General features: G+C 47.1%; 2 protein-coding genes across 3 annotated transcripts in view; one reads left to right on the top strand and one right to left on the bottom strand.

The window, feature by feature from the left end:
- Positions 1 to 7,328, top strand: part of LOC105464447 (DEAD-box helicase 17) — a 23,297-nt gene extending 15,969 nt beyond the window's left edge. Inside the window, exons 12-13 of one of the 2 annotated variants that reach the window (XM_011712369.3) lie at positions 2,755 to 2,991; positions 4,302 to 7,328. In XM_011712369.3, coding sequence (XP_011710671.1) covers positions 2,755 to 2,991; positions 4,302 to 4,807 — 743 coding nt within the window. In that variant the 3' untranslated portion in view covers positions 4,808 to 7,328. Of the gene's footprint in view, positions 1 to 2,754; positions 2,998 to 4,301 lie in introns of both variants that reach the window. The other variant, XM_011712368.2, reaches the window with a different exon arrangement.
- On the bottom strand, positions 7,319 to 23,732 carry LOC105464446 (KDEL endoplasmic reticulum protein retention receptor 3). Its single transcript, XM_011712367.3, has 5 exons — positions 23,457 to 23,732; positions 17,190 to 17,290; positions 10,983 to 11,141; positions 9,279 to 9,531; positions 7,319 to 8,286 (listed from the first exon to the last, which is right to left on the bottom strand). Exons 1-5 carry the CDS (start codon positions 23,545 to 23,547, stop codon positions 8,246 to 8,248), a joined length of 645 nt encoding a protein of 214 aa, XP_011710669.1. The 5' UTR covers positions 23,548 to 23,732; the 3' UTR covers positions 7,319 to 8,245.

Below are 23,732 nucleotides of genomic sequence, written 5' to 3'. Positions count from 1 at the left end.
AGACTCTTCATCCCACCCCCACTCATCCAAGTGAGGGGAGAGGGAAGGTACCCGAGTCTGTTTCTTGTTACTCAACATCAGTGCTTGTTTTGGGCCCCTTTGTTTGCTGCCTTGTAAAAAATCAAAAGAGGGAGAAAACCCACCAAAATGGCAGAATTCTGACCAATGTCCTACAAGATCCTGGAAAGTGAAGGCTTCTACCTCATAGACAGGGGTGCAATTTTCAGCTGAGTCACCAGGCCTTTTTTCACTTCCTGTCAAGCGATGGTCTCTTAAATGTTCCCTTCAGGTAAGTTCTTTGATTCCCATAATTTTATAATAGTCATCCTTAGGCTCCCACTTCCCTTTCCACTGGGATATTTTTTATTTTTCCTTTTTTGTGTTTAAACTACACACTGTTAAACTAAAAGTATTGAATTTATTTTGTTTTGTTTTTTAACAGAAGCTTTGATATCAGCTGCAGATCACTCAATACATGGCCGAGACAAATCTACATTGGCCGGAAGCAGCTCTAGATGAGCCTCTTGGCTAGACTTAGTCCCTCCTAATTAGTGATTGGAGATTCAGGCCATGTCATAGGGCCTTTCAAACAAAAAGTTCCTATCCCAGTCAGCTGACCAAAACATTAACTTTCGATTTCTTACTCTGCTACAGCATCATCTAGAAAGGCAGCAAGATAATATTGTGGCAGTGCACAGATAACATCAGGGTAGACTTGACTGGAGAAAACCAAATTCTACGCTTGCTCATATGTGCCCCCATCCAGCTGTGTGTGCACACACAGGACACCTTTCTAGTATGAAGAACTTTGCATCATGTCTGCCCTCTATTGAACACCCCCAGAAATACTTCCAAGTATTAGCATGTGAACTGTTGACTCCAGCCCCTGGTGCTTTCTGCTAGGAAAGCACACTTACGCATCCAGTGTAGTAATTGAACTTGTTCTGCTGCCATGGTCATATGCAGTGGGATTGCATAAGGAGTGTTATCTTAGCTCTGAAGATACCATGGAGTAGAATTCCCCACCCCCCTGTCTTACATCCACCCTGGCCCTGTAAATTCTTTTTTCCTTTGTTGCATCAACGACCCTAGCCGGAGACTCAAGCTGCCCCCTGTGATAAGTGCCTTCTCGTCTTTCTGGTGTGATTCAGGACTTTAGGGGTCAGTAAAGACCGAGGAGCCTTTATTGTAATAAGAAACAGACATAATGCCCCTTCTTCACAAGCCCTGTAACAACAGCTAATTTTTTTTTTTTTAATCTCCCCTTTCTCCCTTGAAATTAATCCAGTCTGGGCAATAGATGCAGTCTGACCCTTTGGATGTAACTTACATTTTTTTTATTAATTATTTTTTTCTACAATCACCCCAATTATCCTTGGGGGAGGCGTTGGAGGACCTGAAATTTTTACCCGAACCCAGGTTCTCCGGCGCTTGGCAACCAAATGGGGCTACAGAGAAGCATCTAAGCCAGTTCACAGAGCGAGCGTGTGTGGGGACTTCTCACTGCCACGGACCCTTGATGCATGCTCCCCGCGCTCCAGTGGTCCCGTGTCAGAAGGCGGAGTTTTCGAAAGGAGGCCGCCAAAAATAAAAGGCAAAGAGACGGGATCGGCTGCAGCGGTTTCCCAAAGGAGGAGGGAGTGTGCATCGGTCTGGTAACAAACAGAGAATGTTTTTTAATTATTTATATCACAAAAATCTGTGTTTTATCTAGGATATTTTCTGAATATTCTTTGTAAAATGCAGATTTTTTTCCACAAAACAGTAGGATTCTTTGTTATATTCTTAAAATTGTTTGTTTAGGTAAAAATATACATTCAGCTGAAAGCATTACACTAACATTTACATTTTAAGCCTTAGGAGGTTATTCAGCCCAATTCCCAGCAGTGGAGAGAATACTAAACTTGTGTCTCAAGGTTTCATGGTTTTCCCACATTCTTTGGCTATTAATTTAATTTCCCAGGTCACGTAGACAATCATTGATAATTGAAACAAGTCCTGAGTTGAAATAACCTTGAGTTGAGCAAAAATATCCTCATTTTGGCAGAAGCTGGGCTTGGTAGTACAGTAAAATTTTAGTGTAATGTGCTCTTGTAATTGAAAGGGGATAGATAATCTGGATGTTTCTGCAAAGGAAAATAGGTGTGTACTTAACAGCTTTGACTCTACTCAGTTTCTTAAAAATATAAGAGCAAAAAAACAAGTTAAATGTTTTGATTAAGTTTCCTTTAAATTGTAGTAATAAAATATATGAAGCTCCTTTTTTTACTTTGCTCTGTGACTGGTTTAAAGGTAAGTTTGTTATGTTGTTGGTAGATTTTGCCAGGCTTCTCCCAACAGAGTAGAAGTGATTAGGCCTTGTAACTTAACAGTGGTTTACCACTTTGTTCTACATTCCACTTTTGTAAAGGATAGTATTGGAATTTGCGTCTGAAGACCAATCTTGATGTAACTCCTGTCAGTATATTGGTAAAATGTAGCAGAGGCAGGAGTTTGGATGTTTGGATGGGATTCCCTTAGGATTCTACAGCCAATAAAGATGCTACTTCCCATGCATGTCCTAGGAATCAGTAATCCTCTTTTACTCTGTTGGGATGAGTCTTTTTTTGTTTCTGTTCAGAGTGGTTACTAACTTCACCTTCTTTCCTCTTGCTGTCATCTGCATTCGTGCTTCCCACCTGTTGTTGGCATGTCCTTTACCTTCTCTTTCCCTGCCACATCAACCTACACACTGACTCATCATTGACGTGGAAGATGTGGAAGATGTCAAGTTTGTGATCAACTATGACTATCCAAACAGCTCAGAGGATTATGTGCACCGTATTGGCCGAACAGCCCGTAGCACCAACAAGGGTACCGCCTATACCTTCTTCACCCCAGGGAACCTAAAACAGGCCAGAGAGCTTATCAAAGTGCTGGAAGAGGCCAATCAGGCTATCAATCCAAAACTGATGCAGCTTGTGGACCACAGAGGTGGCGGCGGAGGCGGGGGTAAGGGTAAGTCCTGGAGTTTTCCAGGTACTGCCAAGGTATCCCTTTATGCTTACTGTGCCTTGCTTTAGTTGCTGTTTTTAACCATGCGAAGGCTTTAAGTGTGTTGCTTCATAACAAAGGACACTGCCTAATGCTTTTTATAACCTTTTTCAACTAAGAAAATGTGAAGTTTGTTGTGATAGTTCTATCAGTTAAGCTAAATTGTGAATTTTTTTTTCCTTAGAGACTGGTCTGTTTTTTTTGTTGTTGTGTTTTGTTTTTTGTTGTTGTTGTTTCTTTGAGACGGAGTCTTGCTCTGTCACCCAGGCTAAAGTGCAATGGTGCGATCTCGGCTCACTGCAGCCTCCGCCTCCCAGGTTCAAGTGATTCTCCTGCCTCAGCCTCCCAAGTAGCTGGGATTACAGGCGCCTGCCACCACACCCGGCTAATTTTTGTCTTTTTAGTAGAGATGGGGTTTCACCATGTTGGCCAGGCTGGCCTCAAACTCCTGACCTCAGATGATCCACCTGTCTCGGCCTCCCAAAGTGCTGAGATTGCAGGAGTGAGCCACCACACCCCGCCGAGACTAGTCTGAGTTTTAATGTGGTTGCTTTGGCAGGGCGGGGGCAGAGACAAGAGTCTCTGTCTCCCAGACTGGAGTGCAGTGGCACGATCTCGGGTCACTTCAACCTTTGCTTCCTGGGTTCAAGCGATTCTCCTGCCTCAGCCTCCTAAGTAGCTGGTATTGCAGGCGTGTGCCACCATGCCCAGCTAATTTTTGTATTTTTTGTAGAGTACTGACCTCAAGTGACCCTCCTGCCTCAGTCTCCCAAAGTGCTCGGATTACAAGAGTGAGCCAGTGTGCCCCCGGTCATGGTTGCTTTTTTTTTTAATACTTTCAAAAATGCTTAGTAGTATATTAGGTTTACAGTTTTCCATACGGAGAGATCAGTCATTTTACACTGTTGAGTGGTGGGTAGAAACTGAGACAACATAGCAGTTGGATGTATAGTTGCAGAATATCCGAGGATCTGGGCTTCCTGACTCAAGGTTTCGTATTGTAACACCGTGTTTCTTGATCATCCTCAAGTAAAGGGACTAAAAGGGTGAAAAGGTCTAGTGTCCTTTGATATTTACTGTGCTTTTGAATGTGCCCCATTAAATAATCAAATTATGAGTATATTTTTACAGTACTAACTTGGAGGCTGGCCAGCATAACTAAGTATCAAGGAAACATGCTTAATACTTTTGTACCCAATAGAATTTTTATATTGTTATGTTTAGGTCATACATCTGGCATTAAAAATTCCCTTGTATCTTCCCATTAGGTGGTCGTTCTCGTTACCGGACCACTTCTTCAGCCAACAATCCCAATCTGATGTATCAGGATGAATGTGACCGAAGGCTTCGAGGAGTCAAGGATGGTGGCCGGAGAGACTCTGCAAGCTATCGGGATCGTAGTGAAACCGATAGAGCTGGTTATGCTAATGGCAGTGGCTATGGAAGTCCAAATTCTGCCTTTGGAGCACAAGCAGGCCAATACACCTATGGTCAAGGCACCTATGGGGCAGCTGCTTATGGCACCAGTAGCTATACGGCTCAAGAATATGGTGCTGGCACTTACGGAGCTAGTAGCACCACCTCAACTGGGAGAAGTTCGCAGAGCTCTAGCCAGCAGTTTAGTGGGATAGGCCGGTCTGGGCAGCAGCCACAGCCACTGATGTCACAACAGTTTGCACAGCCTCCGGGAGCTACCAATATGATAGGTTACATGGGGCAGACTGCCTACCAATACCCTCCTCCTCCTCCCCCTCCTCCTCCTTCACGTAAATGAAACCACTCAAGTGGTAGTGACTCCAGCAGACTTAAATTACATTTTAAGGAACACTCTTTCCTTTTTTTTTCCTCTTCCCCTTTTCTTTTTTTCTTCTTTTTTTTTTTTTTCCTTTTTCTTTTCTCTTTTTTTTTTTTATTAATTTTTCTCCCCAACCATCGTGATTTGTCTTTTCATGCAGATTAGCTAGAATTCACTGCCAGGTTTCTTCTGCCCGCCAAAATGATCCAGTCTGTAATAACATTTTGTAAAAAAAAAAAAAAAAAAAAAAAATACATATATATATATAGCTGACTGGAAGAGATTAATTTCTTCCCCCAACTTCTTGCATGTTGAAGATATTCGAGCTATTTTTCATCTTAAAGAGTAAGGTATTAGGCCCTTTTGTGGGAGCCCATCTTTTGTTTTTTTCTGAGTTGGTGGGGAGGGCGGGAGGGAGGGGGAGGGCTGAATCGTTTTGCAGAGGAAGATGGCATCTGTGCTTTAAATTTCTCATTACTGGGTTAGAAAACAAACAGGGATTTCCCTGCACATTTTCTTTTGTGCTTTTAAATGTTTCTCAAGTTGGAACAGGTTTCCTCAGGCCTGTTTTGACTGATTGCTTGAGTGCATTTGACAGTTAAAAATCACTAATTGGTTTTATCTCCCTTTACACTCTGCCTTTCCCCCGCCCCCATTACTGAAAAATAACCATTTTAGTGTCAGGTTAGAAATTGAAATGCGGAGTCTTGTGTATCCTTTAAATTAAAAACCACAAGTGTTTATTGCAGTGGTTTAACTGTAGCATCTCAGCATCTGGGTGGAAGCTGCCTATATTTCCCGGTAAAACTGGGGACCATCTGTGAAATTAATTTTCCAGCCAGACAGCTGCTGTGAGCAAATGAACATAAATGCTCACTGGAAACTAACCAGTTTTTATATTGACCTGCAGTGTAAAAAGCACATTTAATTATAAACAATATATTCAAAATGGGCAGATTTTCTTTTGAAATGCAGTGTAGAGCTAGAATAAAAACAACTCTTTGCCAGCTACTCTGCCCTTTTGGCAAAGTTACCTTGAACAAAGAATCTTCAGGGTTTATTAAGAACTCTTATTTTCTTCATACCCTGTTCTCTGCAGTGCTTTCTAACAGCTTCTGGGTGCAGATTTTCTTCGGCATCCTTTTGCACTCAGCTTATTACAGGTAGGTAGTGCTTAAGAAAAGTCATGGAGGACTAAAGCCTAAGTAAGTCCTTTTCACTTTTCCTCCATCTGAAGGTAGGTGAGTTCATCCTTTTCATAGTAATGCTGTTTTACCAAGACTTTTTATATAGCAGATGAACCCAGAAAGAATTTTCTGCTATTGTGTTCACTACAACAGGGTAGAGACATCAGACAGCCCCAGAAACCCCTTTCAGATCTGATATGGGACTATTAATTTTTATGCTGTTAATTTGTATTCATTCACAATGCAGTTTAAGGCGGAAGGCTCCACTGCATTCTTTGGCTAAGGCTTGAATGCTTGCTGATTTGTAAGATCTATGTTCGAGGTTTTTGTTTTCCTTTTAAAATTCTTTAGGGAGAGAGGGATGGTTTCTGAGGGGTTCTGAAAGTATGATTCAATGTGCAACATACAGGTAGGTCTTCAGCATAAGCTGAAATGTATGCATGTAAAAACTTTGACATCTTTTTTTTAATTTTCCACTTTCTTCTTTCTTAACTTTACTTCTCTTTTTGTACCCCCCATCTTACAGAAGTTGAGGCCAAGGGAGGATGGTAGGCACAGACGAAATGTGGCAAACTGCTCTGTGCTTTCAAACCAAAGTGTTCCCCCCTACCCCAAATTTGTCTAAGCACTGGCCAGTCTGTTGTGGGCATTGTTTTCTACAACCAAATTCTGGGTTTTTTTTCTTCTTTCTTTAAACATAGAGGTTCCACCACAAGGGATGCCCTACTCTCTCGCAGCTCTTGAAAGCATCTGTTTGAGGGAAAGGTCTCTGCAAGCAAGTGGTTATTTGGATTGCTTGCTTCCCTTTTTCCACCTGGGACATTGTAATCATAAAATAACAGTAAAACCTTAAAAGCTATTATGGCCTGAGCACAGCTGAAATCTAGCAGAGTTTAACTCTTCTGCCTCTATGTCTGTCACTCATAATTCAGGTTCTGCTGTTGGCTTCAGAACATGAGCAGAAGAATCATTTTATGCTAGTTATTGCATTCATGGTTGAAACTCAACTTAGGGAAAGGGTTTCAATGTATTAAGCAATGGGCTGCTTCTCCCCCAATCCTCCCTAACAATTCGTTGTGTGGACTTCTCATCTAAAAGGTTAGTGGCTTTTGCTTGGGATCAGTGCTCTCTATTCATGTTCTTGCTGGTCTCCAAACATTCCTGTTGCATTAAGACTTGAAAGATTTGTAGATGTGTGATGTTCAGGCACAGGATGCTGAAAGCTATGTTACTATTCTTAGTTTGTAAATTGTCCTTTTGATACCATCTTGTTTTCTTTTTGTAGGTATAAATAAAAACACTGTTGACAATAAGGTGTAAGGTTTTATTGCTTAAAAATTCTCTGAATAGTTCAATGTAGACATCTTAAAACAGTTTTTGTTTCAAGACAAAGGTGGGGAATATTGGATTGACTGATTAGCACCTAAAACTGAAAGGAAAGTAGAATTGATTAAACTTAATACAAGAGTTGGAATCGAAAACCCTAGCAGGATACCTAGTAGGTAAGGGTTTGGATGTATCTGTATCTGCTTATAAGTAAAACAGTGATTGCGCAAATGGTACTCACCTAAGTACCATTAGGTTATTGGTATTAAGGTACTAAGTGCAAGGCAGGTATCAGTCACTGGTTTGAAAAAATTCAAACCGGTAAAAGATGAGGCACAAAACTCTTCCAGCCAAACCTGGTAAATTTGGTTTGCTTCTGTCCTGAAGGCAGTATGAAAGTGAAATACGTTTCACACTTAAAACTAACTGTCACCTTTATATCTTGACCACCTAAATTTGGTCACCTACCTGGAAAGTGGAAATTCACAAGAGCGTACTCTAATATTTTAACTGGTCTTTAGTTGGGACATTCTTAAGAGGAGGGACATTGTTCCAGATTGGAGTTGACTTCCTCATCATGAGTCTTGCCCTCGGGCCTTGGAGAGCAATCATTTATTTGATCTTTTTCGTCGGTAAGGCACCTTAAGGTTTCTTGTTGCAGTCATTTTGAGGCACCGTATTTGTGCAGTTGGCCCAGGTTTTTATGACCTTACAATGAGTCTTTAAGGGCAGTCTATTGATGAGAAGGTCTTCTGGGTGGGATGATTAAGTTTTGCTGAAATCCACACTAAGCATTTTTTCTGGTTTTAACATTTGATCCCAGATTATGGATAAGTTGCCAAAGAACATTCAAAATAGTTTCCTTCATGTGCTTGTTAAAGGTGTAGACTATCTCAGAGCGTCCTCAGATTGGCATTGGAAGACTTAACTTCTTTCCCTTAAGGACTGGAAGAAAATGGAGATGAAATGAGAATTTACCATCTGATGAAAGGACTGCTTTATAACTTGGTGCATAATCTTATTATCATCTCTTAATGGCCGGCTCACAGTATATGTTCGATTGTTAAAGCAAAGGGGGAGTCTTCATCTCCGGTTGACTATGGACCTGCTGATCCCCGACTTGGTTACTGGCACCCTTCCCCACAGCTGTAAACTTAGTAGTTGGCCTCAAATTGTCTGTTGTACATCTCAAACAGTCCATCAGCAGTCCCTCTCAAGTCCCAGAACTTGTGTCCACATCTCTTTCTACCTAGAGCCTTTTCCCTGAACAACTGCAACTGCCCCATAGCTAGTCACTGTACTTGGACTGCTTTTTACCCTACATAGCAGCTAGTGGGTTGGGTTTTTTAATGACACAATAGCCGCCCTTGGCAATCAGAACATAGTGCAAACCTCTTACCCTGGCCTATGAGGTGCTAGGTCAAGCTTGTCCAACCCGTGGCCCAGGATGGCTTTATGGCCCAACACAAATTTGTAAACTTTCTTAAAACATTGAGGTTTTTTTTGTTCATAAGCTATCATTAGTGTATTTTATGTGTAGCCCTACACAATTAGCCAAAAGTTTGGACACCCCTGCCCTATGTGAACTGGTCTTGGTTGACCTGTTATCTCCAGGTTTATAGATTTTGACAGCGCTAGCCTTTTTGTCCATCACACCAAGCTGTTGCCTTGGGGCTTGTAATAAGTTCTGGAATGTTTTTCACTACTAACCAAGTATTCTGTCAAATGTCATCTCACAGCTGTCTTGCATAGTACACATAACCTATTGACCATGTTTTGATGGCATTTCTTGAAAATATTTGTCTTGCATTAGAACACAAGCACTGTGAATGGCAGAGACTTGACTGTTCATGTCTGTATCTGCTGGAATACTTATTGAATGGATAAGTAACTCCTTAGGCCAGTGCCAGCATCAGTGCTGTTATCCCAGGACCTACCTTTGGTCACATACAAGTAGAAGAAGTCACAGTAGAAGATGGTTTGTACTACTCCAGACACCACTGCGATTTGGTCATAGAAATTCTCAGTCTGGTACCGCCTGATCCAGTTAGCCAGGTAGAGTGCCCGGTACAGACCCAGAAAGAACAGGTAGTGAGTAGTAATGGTCTCAGCCTCTCCAGTCTTGCTGATCATGAAGAGCTGGGGCAGAATAGCCACTGACTCCAGGTAGATAGAGAAAGTCCAGAGGATCTGAGCCAAAGAGAAAGCGGCCAGAGACTGAGCAAGACCAAGAAGAGGCCCATCTCCTTAAAAGAACATAATCATTAAAACAATAGCTTGCTGGGGAAGAGGTACAGTAAGGGGGAAAAAAGTTCTCAATAAAAATTATATTTTAATCAGCTTAATGTACCATCTCTAGGTAAATATAAGGGTTTTTTTTTTCTAATTTTTGAAAGATTATACAGTATACTGCTTTTTTTCCACAGTGTGGCATGAGCATTTATATAAAAAACTACTTTTAATTGTTTTTTAAAGATGGGGTCTTGCTGTGTCATCCAGGCTGGAGTGCAGTGGCATGATCATGGCGTCCTGCAGCCTCGACCTCCTAGGCTCAAGCAGTCTTTCCATCTCACCTTCCCTAGTAGCTGGGACTACAGGCATGTGCCACCAAACCTGGCCAAAAATAAATTTTTTTTTTTTGAGATGGAGTCTCCCAGGCTGGAGTGCAGTGGTGCGATCTCAGCTCACTGCAAGCCCTGCCTCCTGGGTTCACGCCATTCTCCTGTCTCAGCCTCCCAAGTAGCTGGGACTACAGGCACCCGCCACCACACCCGGCTAATTATTTATTTATTTGTATTTTTTAGTAGAGACGGGGTTTCACCGTGTTAGCCAGGATGGTCTCGAGCTCCTGACCTTGTGAGCCACCGTGTCCAGCCAAAAAGAACTTAAAATGATAGTTTCATAGTATAAAATCATAAATGAAGCCACAATTTCTTAAAATCTAGTCATGTTGCCAGGCTCACACGTATAATCCCAGAACTTGGGGAGGCCGAGGTGGGTGGATCACTTGAGGTCAGGAGTTGGAGAACAGCCTGACCAACGTGGCGAAACCTTGTCTCAACTAAAAATACAAAAATTAGCTGGGTATGGTGGCTCGCACCTGTAATCCCAGTTACTCAGGAAGCTGAGACAGAAGAATCACCTGAACCCAGGAAGCGGAGGTTGCAGTGAGCTAAGATCGTGCCACTGCACTCCGGCCTAGGCAACAGAACAAGACTCCATCTCAAAAAATAAATAAATAAATAAAGTCATGTCCATAAAAACCAGCATCAGAATCTCCCAAGATGCTTGTTGCCTGCAGATTCATGGGCCACAGTCCAAACTTACTGAGCTGAAATTTCTGAGCCTGGACTGTGCTACAGGGATTCGGGGATCTGCTAATCATCTGTTGAAGAGAAGGTCTCAACAGCCAGAAGTAGGGCTGTGATGCCTGCTTGGTTTATGGGCATCATGACTATTTAGATGTGCTCATTTCCAAGTAAAGCATTGCAAATAGCCTGTCAAATTCTTCTCAACTTACAAGTGAAGGATACATGAGTAATGGTCACAGTTGTAAGCAGAAGGCAAGCCCAGGGTCTGGAGGGAAGGATACAGGGGAACATACTTCCCTTTGAGAATTGGTACTCAGTCCCTTCCCTTACCTCCAGCGGAGTGAAACTGTAGTTTTCAAGGAAGGAAAGGCCAATGACTGGGACCAGAAGAAACTCCAGGCGGAATGTGTCATTCTCACTGTCAAAAGTTTTACGAAATTTCCCATATATCATGTACACTGTAACATAGGCGCAGAGGAGAAAAACCACCTAAAAAGGGAGAGAGACATGGGAATCTATGAAGTCATTTCCCTGCGTATTTACTAGGCTCCTAGCCTACCAAACCTAAGGGTCAGTGTTCTGCCATAATGTAACATGAAGAGGTTAAATGTGTTTGCAATTTATCTTGAGTCCAGTTGCCTAGAATTTGAAGTCAATGACCCTTTCATTAAATAACTCCATGCTTCTATACTGGGACTGACAGTGCTACCATGAAGAGTCAAAGGTGCCCTTGTCGTCCCCTTCAGTTGTGGAACACTAGGCGAAACAGGATTGGTGTATTTCAGGGGATTTCCCAGAGGCATTCCAGGGCTGTTGAAACAATTTTAAAACAATTTTCTGGATATGCATCAGTGACTTCTGAGCATTATTCCATAAGGACTAGCATCTTTATTATTTTTTTTTAAGGTTGCCCAGTCTGGCCTCTAACTCCTGGGGTCGAGTGATCCTCCTGCTTCAGCCTCCCTAGAATCTGGGACTACTTATGTGCCTGCTAACATTCCTTGAATTAACTGACCATTGCTCCCTCAGAAAAGCTCTCCATCTAATCACAGTAGCTGTCCTCTAGCATATAATGATTTCATTTTGATATAGCCTCTAACCTTCCAGGCCAGCAGTTCTCAAACGAGTATGCATCAAAACAGATGCTGGCCGGGCATGGTGGCTCACACCTATAATCCCAGCACTTTGGGAGGCCGAGGCGGGCGGATCACCTGAGGTCAGGAGTTCGAGACCAGCCTGGCCAACATGGTGAAACCCCATTTCTACTAAAAATACAAAAATTAGCCAGGCATGGTGGCAGGCACCTGTAATCCCAGCTACTCGGGAGGCTGAGGCAGGAGAATCGCTTGAACCCTGGAGGCAGAGGCTGCAGTGAGCCGAGGTCATGCCATTGCACTCCAGCCTGGGAGATAAGAGTAAGACTTTGTCTCAAAAAAAAGAAACAAAAAAACAAACAAAACCCACAGATGCTATCTCTTCCCTTGCCCCAAGAGCTTTTGATTTCATAGGTCTGGATGGACGTGAGAGTTTGTATTTCTTTCTTTTTCTTTTTTTTTTTTCTGAGATGGAGTCTTGCTCTGTTGCCCAGGCTGGAGTGCAGTGGTGCAATCTTGGCTCACTGCAACCTCCACCTCCTGGATTCAAGCGATTTTCCTGCCTCAGCCTCCCAAGTAGCTGGGATTACAGGTGCCCGCCACCATGCCTGGCTAATTTTTGTACGTTTAGTTTCACCATGTTGGTCAGGCTGGTCTCGAACTCCTGACCTTGTGATCCGCCCGCCTCGGCCTCCCAAAGTGCTGGGATTACAGGCGTGAGCCACCGCGCCCGGCCTTAAAGTTTGCATTTCTAACAAGTTCCCAAGTGATGCTCATGCTGCCGGAGCAGGACCACACTGGCCTAGAACACTCCTATTTGTAGTCCTATTTGGAGTTATTTCCTCGAAACAATCCTTTTTTTCTCTAGAATGAGGCACACATTCTGTCGCCAGAGCTCCATGTGAGCATGTTCATTTTCACCTGTGATCACATGCTTTGTAAATGTCTATGTACAAGTCCATCTTCCCTCTAAGAGAGGACTCCATGGCAGGGTCCACCTCTTAATCCCCAGCTCCTAAGTCAGTCCCTGGCACAAAACAAATGCTGGAATGAGTGAAAGAGGTGATCAATTTTTCATTTCAGAAATATAGAAACTAGCCTGTTTGAGCTTCCGAGAGCTCATTCAGCTATGCCAAGGGCTGAGTCTGCCGTCTCTGCCAGGAATGCCCAAGGCTGACTTAGGCTGAGAAATGAACTAGGCAGGTGATGTTTGATACATGTGTGAACTTAAGTAGATGGTGATTTCCAGTCCTCAGATTCACATTGACTAAATCTGAATGAGTTCAACACCTCACAAGTAACAGCAACCTCCACCCTACCAACTAGTAACAACATGCCTGAAATCCCAAAGGGATGTCTCTGATATGGAAGAGAAGGACAACCCGCTTTGGTTAAATATTTTCTAGGTGCTGTATGTTATCTCACGTGATCTTCTCAATAACCCTGCAAGATAGAATTCCCCCATGGAGCCCTTCTTTCTTAGAAATAAGACTCCTAGGCCGGGCGCGGTGGCTCAAGCCTGTAATCCCAGTACTTTGGGAGGCCGAGACGGGCGGATCACGAGGTCGGGAGATCGAGACCATCCTGGCTAACACGGTGAAACCCCGTCTCTACTAAAAAATACAAAAAACTAGCCGGGCGAGGTGGCGGGCGCCTGTAGTCCCAGCTACTCGCGAGGCTGAGGCAGGAGAATGGCGTGAATCTGGGAGGCGGAGCTTGCAGTGAGCTGAGATCCGGCCACCGCACTCCAGCCCAAGCGACAGAGCGAGACTCCGTCTCAGGAAAAAAAAAAAAGAAAAGAAATAAGACTCCTAGGCTGGGCACAGTGGCTCTCACCTGTAATCCCAGCACTTTGGGAGGGCAAGGAGGGCGGATCACAAGGTCAGGAGTTTGAGACCAGCCTGGCCAACATAGTGAAACCCCGCCTCTACTAAAAATACAAAAATTAGGCATGGTGGTGCGTGCCTGTAATCCCAGCTACTCAGGAGGCTGAGGCAGGAGAATCACTTCAACCCTGGAGGCGGAGGTTGCAATGAGCTGAGATCACGCCACTGGCACTCCAGCCTGGGCGACAGAGGGAGACTCTATCTCAAAAAAAAAAAAAAAAAAAAAAAAAAAAAAGGCTGGGCGTGGTGGCTCATGCCTGTAATCTCAACACTTTGGGAGGCCAAGGTGAGCGGCTCACAAGGTCAGGAGACCATGCTGGCTAATACGGTGAAACCTCGTCTTTATTAAAAATACAAAAAAAAAAAAAAAAAAATTAGCCGGGCATGGTGGCATGCATCTGTAATCCCAGCTACTCAGGAGCTGAGGCAGGAGAATCGCTTGAACTTGGGAGGCGGAGGTTGCAGTGAGCCAAGATCATGCCATTGCACTCCAGCCTGGGCGACAGAGCTAGATTCCATTAAAAAAAAAAAAAAAGCCGGGCGCGGTGGCTCAAGCCTGTAATCCCAGCACTTTGGGAGGCCGAGGCGGGCGGATCACAAGGTCAGGAGATCGAGACCACAGTGAAACCCCGTCTCTACTAAAAATACAAAAAATTAGCCGGGCGCGGTGGCGGGCGCCTGTAGTCCCAGCTACTCAGGAGGCTGAGGCAGGAGAATGGTGGGAACCCGGGAGGCGGAGCTTGCAGTGAGCCGAGATCGCGCCACTGCACTCCAGCCTGGGCAACAGCGTGAGACTCCGTCTCAAAAAAAAAAAAAAAAAAAAAAAAAAAAAAAAAAGCCAGGCATGGTGGCAGGTACATGCCTGTAATCTACTCAGGTGGCTAAGACATGAGAATAACTTGAACCCGGGAGGTGGAGGCTGCAGTGGAGCGAAGATTTCGCCACACCGCACACCAACCTGGGTGACAGAGGGAGACTCTGTCTCAAAAAAAAAAAAAAAAGTGGGGGCAGTGGGGGCTGGGTGTGGTGGCTGTGGTGGGGTGGCTCACGCCTGTAATCCCAGCACTTTGGAAGGCCGAGGTGGGCGGATCACGAGGTCAGGAGTTTGAGACCAGCCTGGCCAACATAGTGAAACCCTGTCTCTATTTTTTTTTTTTTTTTTTTTTGAGACGGAGTCTCGCTCTGTTTCCCGGGCTGGAGTTGCAGTGGCCGGATCTCAGCTCACTGCAAGCTCCGCCTCCCGGGTTCACACCATTCTCCTGCCTCAGCCTCCCGAGTAGCTGGGACTACAGGCGCCGCCACCTCGCCCGGCTAGTTTTTTGTATTTTTTAGTAGAGACGGGGTTTCACCATGTTCACCAGGATGGTCTCGATCTCCTGACCTCATGATCCACCCGTCTCGGCCTCCCAAAGTGCTGGGATTACAGGCTTGAGCCACCGCGCCCGGCCAACCCTGTCTCTATTAAAAAAATACAAAAAATTAGCCAGGTGTGGTGGCAGGCGCCTGTAATCCCAGCTACTTGGGAGGCTGAGTTAGAAGAATTGCTTGAACCCGGGAGGCAGAGGTTGCAGTGAGCTGAGATTGCGCCACTGCACTCCAGCCTAAGCGACAGTGCAAGACTCCATCTCAACAACAAAAAAGACTCCTAGCTGAGCATGATAATTCCAGAACTTGGGGAGGCTGACACAGGCAGATCGCTTGAGCCCAGGGGTTTGAGACCAGCCTGGGCAACATGGCGAAACCTTGTCTCTATTAAAAATACAAAACAATTAGCCAGGCATGGTGGTGTGTGACTGTAGTCCCAGCTATTCAGGAGTCTGAGGTGGGAGGATCCCTTGAGCCTGGGAAGTTGAGGCTGCAGTGAGCCATGACCACACCACTGCACAAGAAATAAGATTCCTATTAGACATTATCTAATAGGAATCAACTAAAATCTACATTTTGGCTGGACGCGGTAGCTCACACCTGTAACCCCAGCCCTTTGGGAGGTCGAGGTGGGCGCACCACTTGAGGTCAGGAGTATGAGACCAGCCTGGTCAACATGGAGAAACCCCATCTCTCCTAAAAACACAAAAATTAGCTGGGCGTGGTGGCAGGCGCCTGTAGTCCCAGCTACTTTGGAGGCTGAGGCACAAGGCAAGCTCCCGGCTTGAAACCAGGAAGTGGAGGTTGCAGTGAGCTGAGACTGCGCTGCTGCACTCCAGCCTGGGCAACAGGCAACAGTGAGACTCTGTCTTAAAAAAAAAGAAAAAAGGGCCGGGCGCGGTGGCTCAAGCCTGTAATCCCAGCACTTTGGGAGGCCGAGGCAGGTGGATCACGAGGTCAGGAGATCGAGACCATCCTGGCTAACATGGTGAAACCCCGTCTGTACTAAAAATACAAAAAACTAGCCGGGCGTGGTGGCGGGCGCCTGTAGTCCCAGCTACTCGGAGGCTGAGGCAGGAGAATGGCGTGAACCTGGGAGGCGGAGCTTGCAGTGAGCCGAGATCGCGCCACTGCACTCCAGCCTGGGTGACACAGCGCGAGACTCCGTCTCAAAAAAAAAAAAGAAAAGAAAAAAGTGTGTCCTTTGATTTTTACACGGCTAGTTCCTTGTCACTAAGCTGTCAGCTTATATGTCATCTCTTTGAAGAAGCCCTGACCACACTCCCTAAAGTAGCTCTCTAATCCTTCTCTATCACCTAAACCATTTTTTTTTTGAGACAGGGTCTCGCTCTGTTGCCCAGACTGCACTGGCATGATCGTGGCTCACTGCAGCCTTGACCTATCAGGATCAGGTGATTGTCCCACCTCAGCCTCCTCAGTAGCTGGGACCACAGATGAGCACTACGCCCAGCTAAATTTCTTAAATTTTTTGTAGAGGCAGGGTCTCACTACATTGCCCAGGCTGGTCTCAGACTCCTGAGCTCAAGCGGTCCTCTCGCCTCAGCCTCCCAAAGTGCTGGGATTACAGGTGTGACCCTTTATTGAATGTTTAATATATGGCAGGGTTTTTTACATTTACATTTATTATCTCGTTTAATGTTCCCAACCAAACCCTCTGAGCTAATGGTATTGTCCTTTTATTTTATTTATTTTATTTTATTTTATTTTATTGTTTTGAGACAGAGTCTCACTCTGCCACCCAGGGTGGAATGCAGTGGTGTGATCTCAGCTCACTGCAACCTCTGCCTCCCGGGTTCAAGCAATTCTCCTGCCTCAGCCTCCCGAGTAGCTGGGACTACAGGCATGTGCCACCACACCCGGCTAATTTTTTGTATTTTCAGTAGAGACGGGGTTTCACCATGTTAGCCAGGATGGTCTCCATCCACCCGACTCGGCCTCCCAAAGTGCTGGGATTACAGGAGTGAGCCACCGTGCCCGGCTCTGTCCTCATTTTTGCATGAGGACACTGATACACAAAGAGGCCTGAGATGAGGTCATGTAGCCACTAAGCAGCAAAGTCAGGATTCAAACCCTGGTCGGCCTGGCTCCACACACTGAGTTTCCAAGCAGGCCACCTCACCGTTTGTGAGGGCTTGGTGGCCTCCCCCGACCATCATCACCCAGCCGCTCACCTTCATTACTGTGTTGTAGATGGAGATGAAGTTGGTGAACAGGTCCAGGTATCTGGTGGTGAAGACGAGAGCAAAAAGGATCTGGCTCTTCCCAGAGATGCCTGTGGCCAAGGGTAGACAGGAGACAATGAGGACACAGACTCCTAAGCCTTCCCACCCTCAAGAAGTGCACAGCCTGGAGCTGGGGAGGCCTTCAGAGTGTCCACTCCCACTCAAAGACCTCCTGTCCAGGGCACTGTCGCTCCCTAAGGGCCAGGAAACTCACCCTTCCCATCAGATCACTTGAGTCCTTGTTCCTCTCATTAAGCTGTAATCTGTCTCCCAGTCTCCAAATAAAGACACGAACACCGAGTTCCCAGTCCCCCTGCGTGTGCCTGCCTGGGCTCTTGCTCTGGGGAGGATGTCGGGGGTGGTGTGAGTCGGGCTTGGTGGGGGTTGTTGAGGCTTCTCTTCACTCCACCCCCAGAGTTCCACTGACAATCCCCAAAGCTCAGTCTCAGGGAGAACAACTCACTGACTTTACAAGGTGTTGATTCACCAGGAAGACCACAGCAAGCAGAGGAAGGTTCAGGGCCAGGGGAGTATTCTATTTTATTTTTCAAACTGTAAGATTTTAAAAGCCTTTTCTTTTTTCTTTCTTTTTTTTTTTTTTTTTTTGAGATGGAGTCTCACTCCGTTGCCCAGGCTGGAGTGCAGTGACGTGATCTCGGCTCACCACAACCTCTGCCTCCCAGGTTCAAGTGATTCTCCTGCCTCAGCCTCCCAAGTAGCTGGGATTACATGCGCCCACCACCACGCGTGGCTAATTTTTGAATTTTTAGTAGAGATGGAGTTTCGCCAGGTTGGCCATGGCTGGTCTCGAACTTCTGACTTCAGGTGATCTGCCCACCTTGGCCTCCCAAAGTGCTGGGATTACAGGCATGACCCACTGCACCCGGCCAAAAAGCCTTTTTTCTAGTTACAAAAGTTATGCCTATATTTACTCTTTGCAAAACAAAAATCAGACAATACATAAAGATGCAAAGACAGAAATATCCCAAAGCCCTAGGTTCATCCTTCCAGATCTTTGTGAACATGTACACACATGACACCTATGTGTACACATATGATGCACATGGATGCACTGAGTTGACAAAAAAGGTTTCATAATCTCCATGCAGTTTCTTCCTTTATTATTTTTTCTTTTTAGAGACAGGGTCTTACTCTGGCTCCCAGGCTGGGGTGCAGTGGTGCAATCATAGCTCACTGCAGCCTTGATCTCCTGGACTCAAACAATTCTACCTCAGCTGGGAACTATAGACACAAACCATCAGACTGGCTAATTTTGTTGTTGTTATTATTATTATTATTAGTGAGACGGAGTTTCACTATGTTGCCCAGCCTGGTCTCAAACTCCTGGGCCCAAGTGATCCTCCTACCTCATTCTCCCAGTGTTGGAATTATAGGTGTGAGCCACCGCGCCCAGTCTAAATGCTGTTTCTTAACCTACTTTGGTCTCTTTCTTTTTTAACTTTTTATTTTGAAAGAATGTTAGATTTACAACAGAGTTGTAAGGACAATACAGAGAGTCCCATATATCCAGCTTCCTCTAATGTTAACATCGTATTTGGGCTAGGGGTAGTGGCTCATGCCTGTAATACCAACACTTTGGAAGGCCTAGGCGGGAGGATCACCTGAGGTTGGAGGCTGACCAACATGGAGAAACCCTGTCTCTACTAAAAATACAAAATTAGCTGGGTGTGGTGACGCATGCCTGTAATCCCAGCTACTTGGGAGGCTGAAGCAGGAGAATCGCTTGAACCCAGGAGGTGGAGGTTGCAGTGAGCCGAGATTGCGCCATTGCACTCCAGCCTGGGCAACAAGAGTGAAACTCTGTCTCAAAAAAAAAAACATCGTATTTAATGACAGTACTTTATCAAAACAAATAAATCAACATCAGTAGAGCACTGTTGACTGAACTCCAGGCTTTATTCTGATTTCACCAGTTTTCCCACTGCTGCCCTTTTTCTATTCCTAGGTTCTGTCCAGGAATCCATGCTGCATTCTGTTGTCATTCATGCTCTTTAGTGTCCTTTGGCCACTTTTTTTTTTTTTTTTTTTTTTTTTTTGAGACAGAGTCTCACTCTGTCACCCAGGCTGGAGTGCAGTGGTGTGATCTCAGCTCACTGCAACGTCTGCCTCCCGGGTTCACGCCATTCTCCTGCCTTAGCCTCCCGAGTAGCTGGGACTACAGGCACCCGCCACCTCGCCTGGCTAATTTTTGTGTTTTTAGTACAGATGGGTTTTCACCACATTGCCTAGGCTGGTCTCGAACTCCTGACCTCAAGTGATCTGCCCACCTCAGCCTCCCAAAGTGCTGGGATTACAGGTGTGAGCCACTGCGCCCAACCAGCAGTCTTGGTTATCAGATGGAAGAAACAGTATATATATAGGGTTTGGTTTAACCCGTGGTTTCAGGCATCCACTGGCAGTCTTGGAACATATCCTCTGTGGATAAGAGGCAACTACTATGGTGTCTGATTCAGGTCTGGTTCCCCTGTACCCCTGAACTGTGCCTTCTCTAACCACTCCTCTGGTTCCAGACATTTGGGGTGGGAGAACTTTTTTTTTTCTTTTTTTGTGAGACAGGGTCTCACTTTGTCACCCAGGCTGGAGTACAGTGACACAATCACAGATCACTGCAGCCTCAACCTCCCCAGGCTTGGATGACTGTCCTACCTTAGCCTCCTGAGTAGCTGGGATTACAGGCAAATGCTACCATGCCCGGTTAATTTTTATATTTTTTCTAGAGACAAGATTTTTGCCATGTTGCCCAGGCTCGTCTCAAATTCCTGGGCTCAGGTGATCCTCCTCCTTCCCAAAGTGCTGGGATTACATGCGTGAGCCACTGCACCCAGCCTGGGGGAACATTTTTAATGAGCAAGAAGGAACACCCCTGAAGGCCCTAACATTCTGGAGAATGTGCTGGCTTGAGGGCGAGCCTGGGTCTCACATTCCTCACCTGCCAAACAGCCCCTCATGCAGAGTGGCAGGACTGAGGTGAGGAATACACAACGCTCAGTGAGAATCTGAGTCCCTTTGGGGGGTCTGGCTCGCGTGCACGTGCACTTGCCAGGGTGAGGGGGACAGTGGGGCTGGCAGTGGGTAATGAACCCCACTGGGGGAGGCCATACTGACCTGAGGCCAGCTCTGGGATGGCCTGATGTTCATCTCACTGAGCCCTCACACAGACTTTGCCAGAGAAGCCCTTGGCCCCACGTAGGACAGTCTGGGAGGTAGCCCTAGTAGGGGATGCTTGGCCACCTGCATGGGCCTTCCCCTACCCCTCTTTTCTCTTCATCCTCAGCCTGCCAGCCTCTTGGGTTTCACTCACATTTTCCTTAGCACTTTGGGAACCCTGGTGATCTTTTGTTTTGTTTTGTTTTGTTTTGTTTGTTTGTTTGAGATAGAGTTTCTCTCTTGTTACCCAGACTGGAGTGCAATGGCGTGATCTCGGCTCACTGCAGCCTCTGCCTCCCAGGTTCAAGCGATTCTCCTGCCTCAGCCTCACGAGTAGCTGGGATTACAGGCACCCACCACTATACCCAGCTAATTTTTTGTATTTTTAGTAGAGACAGGGTTTTGCCATGTGCCAGGATGGTCTTGAACTCCTGACCTCAGGTGATCTACCTGCCTTGGCCTCCCAAAGTGCTGGGATTACAGGTGTGAGTCACCGCGCCCAGCCCTCTGGTGATCTTGAGCACGATAGTTTTCATACTTTTGAAAACAATCATTTCCACCAGGAAGCTGCACATGGAGACCCGGGACACAGAGGACAACGTGAGCCTGGACTGGCCAGAGTCCCTCCGGGGTCCACTGAGCACAGGTGGACCCCACTGCCGGGGCAGCCCTCACTCCCATTTGACAAATGGGAAAACAGAGTCCCAGGGTCACAGAGCAAGTCAAGGAGAGGAGCAAGAGTGAAGCTCAAGTCTCTGGCCTTTGGGACTGGCTCTGTTGAGGTCACCCCAGGCCCTGCCTCCATCCAGGCACCTCACCTCTGATTTCTCTTTGCGCACACACAGGCCCATCCCTGCCACCCAGCTGCCCCTTTTTTGTTCCCATAGTATTCACTATGGCCTCTAACAAACCATGTCATTTGCTCAGTTTCCTAGGACTATTGTTTATCGATGGCTTCCTACCACTAGAAAGTCAGCTCCACCATTTGGCCGGGCATGGTGGCTCACACCTGTAACTTGAGCCCAGGAGTTCGAGACCAGCCTGGCCAATTTTAGTAGAGAGGCGAAACCCCGTCTCTACTAAAAATACAAAAATTAGCTGAGTGTGGTGGTGGGCATCTGTAATCCCAGCTACTCGGGAGGCTGAGGCAGGAGAATAGCTTGAACCCGGGAGGCAGATGTTGCAGTGAGCCGAGATTGCGCCACTGCACTCCAGCCTAGGGGATAGAACAAAACTCGGTCTCAAAAAAAAAGGTGGGTGCAGTGGCTCACGCCTATAATCCCAGCAATCTGAGAGGCCGAGGTGGGTGAATCACCTAAGGTCAAGAGTTCAAGACCAGCCTGGCCAACATGGCGAAACCCCGTCTCTACTAAAAATACAAAAATTAGCCGGGTGTGGTGGTGGGTCCCTGTAATTCCAACTACTCAGGAGGCTGAGGCAGGAGAATCGCTTGAACCTGGGAGGTGGAGGTTGCAGTGAGCTGAGATCGTTCCACTGCACTTCAGCTTCAGGGACAAAGCAAAACTCTGTCTCAAAAAAAATAAAAATAAAAAATAAAAGAAAGTCAACTCCACCAGGGCTGGGCCTCTGCTGTCCGGGCTGTATTCCAGGTGCCCAGCAGTGTCTGGCAGACAGCGGCCAGGTACCAGTGTCCCTTCTTGGTTATGGTTGCTCACTCCGTTCGGCCCTCAGCGAAAGTGCAGGGATAGGTCAGAGCTGATTCTCCCCTCACCAGGGCCTGCTGCTCCGGGTCCCCCACTCAGCATTCCTGGCCACCTCCCCTGAGGAAGAACCTGAAGAGACACCATCTCTGTACCTGTCTCTCCAGAGACCCCCAAACCCAAATGGCCTCCAGGCCTAGAACCACTTCCTCCGCACTCTACTATTGTTCATGTCTGCACCGACCCCCACCCTGCCAGGCCTCCCCCAGCTCTCTGTGCCTTCTCTCTCAAAGCTTCCAAAGCGACCTGCTTCAGGCCCCCTTCCAGGCCCCTTTCCTGCTCCCAAACCATGAAGGCTCCCCAGACCCAACTCCCTGGCCTGACAGAAAAGGCCCTTTCACATCTGGACCAGCCTCCCTCCTTTACTCATCTCCCTCCAGACCACCTCAAATCTGGCTGCCCACCCTTCCGGGGGGATGCCCGGTGCTTGGTGACCTCCATGCCTCTGCATCCCTAGAGCCCTCCACAGCACACATTTCCTGGATGGACACCTGCTCGTCCTCCAGGACCAGCACCGAGCTGCTTCTTCCACAGGGCCTTCTGGGCCCACTCTCGGACTCCTCAGCCCCGTGAGGAGCCTGAGTTCATTCCTGCATCCGCACACCCAGTGCCAGGCACAAGGCAGGCATCACGAGGACGCCGGTGGACAAAGATGGCTGCAGGAGGCTCTGGCAGCCTTTGGTGGCTCTGAATCTGTTTGGCGACCGTGAGTCCAGCCTCAACGTTTCTCCAAAGTCCCAGCAGGGCAGCCAGAATGCAAACAGGGTACCCCTCCAGCCCTCCCCGGCTTCCGTTCAGGGGCCGCTCCACACCCACCTAAGCCAGGCTGGTGCCCTCCTGCCACATCACAGCCACCGATACCACACATGCAGGTAGGAGAGGGACGAGGGCTCAGTGTGGGGGTGGGGTGGGGGGGGTCTGGGAAGGGGCAGGAAAGAGAAGACCTTGAGAATCGTGGGCCGTTTCCTGAGTGCATACCAGCTTCTCCCCTCAATCGAGGGTGGAGGGAACAATGGGTGTAACTGGTGGGAGGGAGGGGTTGTGACCTCCCTCATACCCCTCCTCTTCCAACCATCAGTGACACTGCCAACCTGAGGGGGCGTCTGTGCAGGAACAAACCCACCCTCCTCCCATCATCTCGAGGGGTCCTCCTTTGATTTTATACAACTTTACATTATTTTTGGAAGTGGAGCTCTGCAAAGTTTCAAGGATCCCCATGCCGGAGTCCCCACCCTGAGCAGACACCGTGGAGCACCCTACCCTGCACGCAGGGGCATGAGGCTGGCCAGAGAGGGGGTCCCGCACCTCCCTGCCCGGCGTCCCTCACCCGTGCAGCACTTGGACCTCCAGATCTTCCCCAGCAGCAAGATCATGGCCAGGAGGTGGCTTAGGTCGCCGAGGATTCGGAACACGTTCATGGTCCGGCCCGTCGGTCGTGCGCCCGCGCTCAGCAAACTTCTAGGAAACTTTCTAGCGGGCAGGGCGGCTGCCACGTCCTCGGCCCTGGTCTCTAGGTGCCCTAGAGCCCTGCCTGCGCCTCACAGCTCCGCGTTCGCACCCGCCGTGCCGCCGCCCACACACTCTTGGCCGGGCGGTGACGTGG

This window comes from Macaca nemestrina, chromosome 15 (genome assembly GCF_043159975.1).
Source record: "Macaca nemestrina isolate mMacNem1 chromosome 15, mMacNem.hap1, whole genome shotgun sequence".
Taxonomy (NCBI): Eukaryota; Metazoa; Chordata; class Mammalia; order Primates; family Cercopithecidae; genus Macaca; species Macaca nemestrina.
Note: the sequence above shows the minus strand (reverse complement) of the source record. Positions and strands in the feature narration are given on the sequence as shown.

Coding starts and splice junctions, on each gene's coding strand:
- LOC105464446 (XM_011712367.3), bottom strand. CDS start 23,547: ATGAACGTGTTCCGAATCCTCGGCGACCTAAGCCACCTCCTGGCCATG. Junction 17,291..23,456: donor GAGGTCCAAGTGCTGCACGG/GTGAGGGACGCC, acceptor CCTTGGCCACAG/GCATCTCTGGGAAGAGCCAG. Junction 9,532..10,982: donor ACAGTTTCACTCCGCTGGAG/GTAAGGGAAGGG, acceptor TCTTTGGCTCAG/ATCCTCTGGACTTTCTCTAT.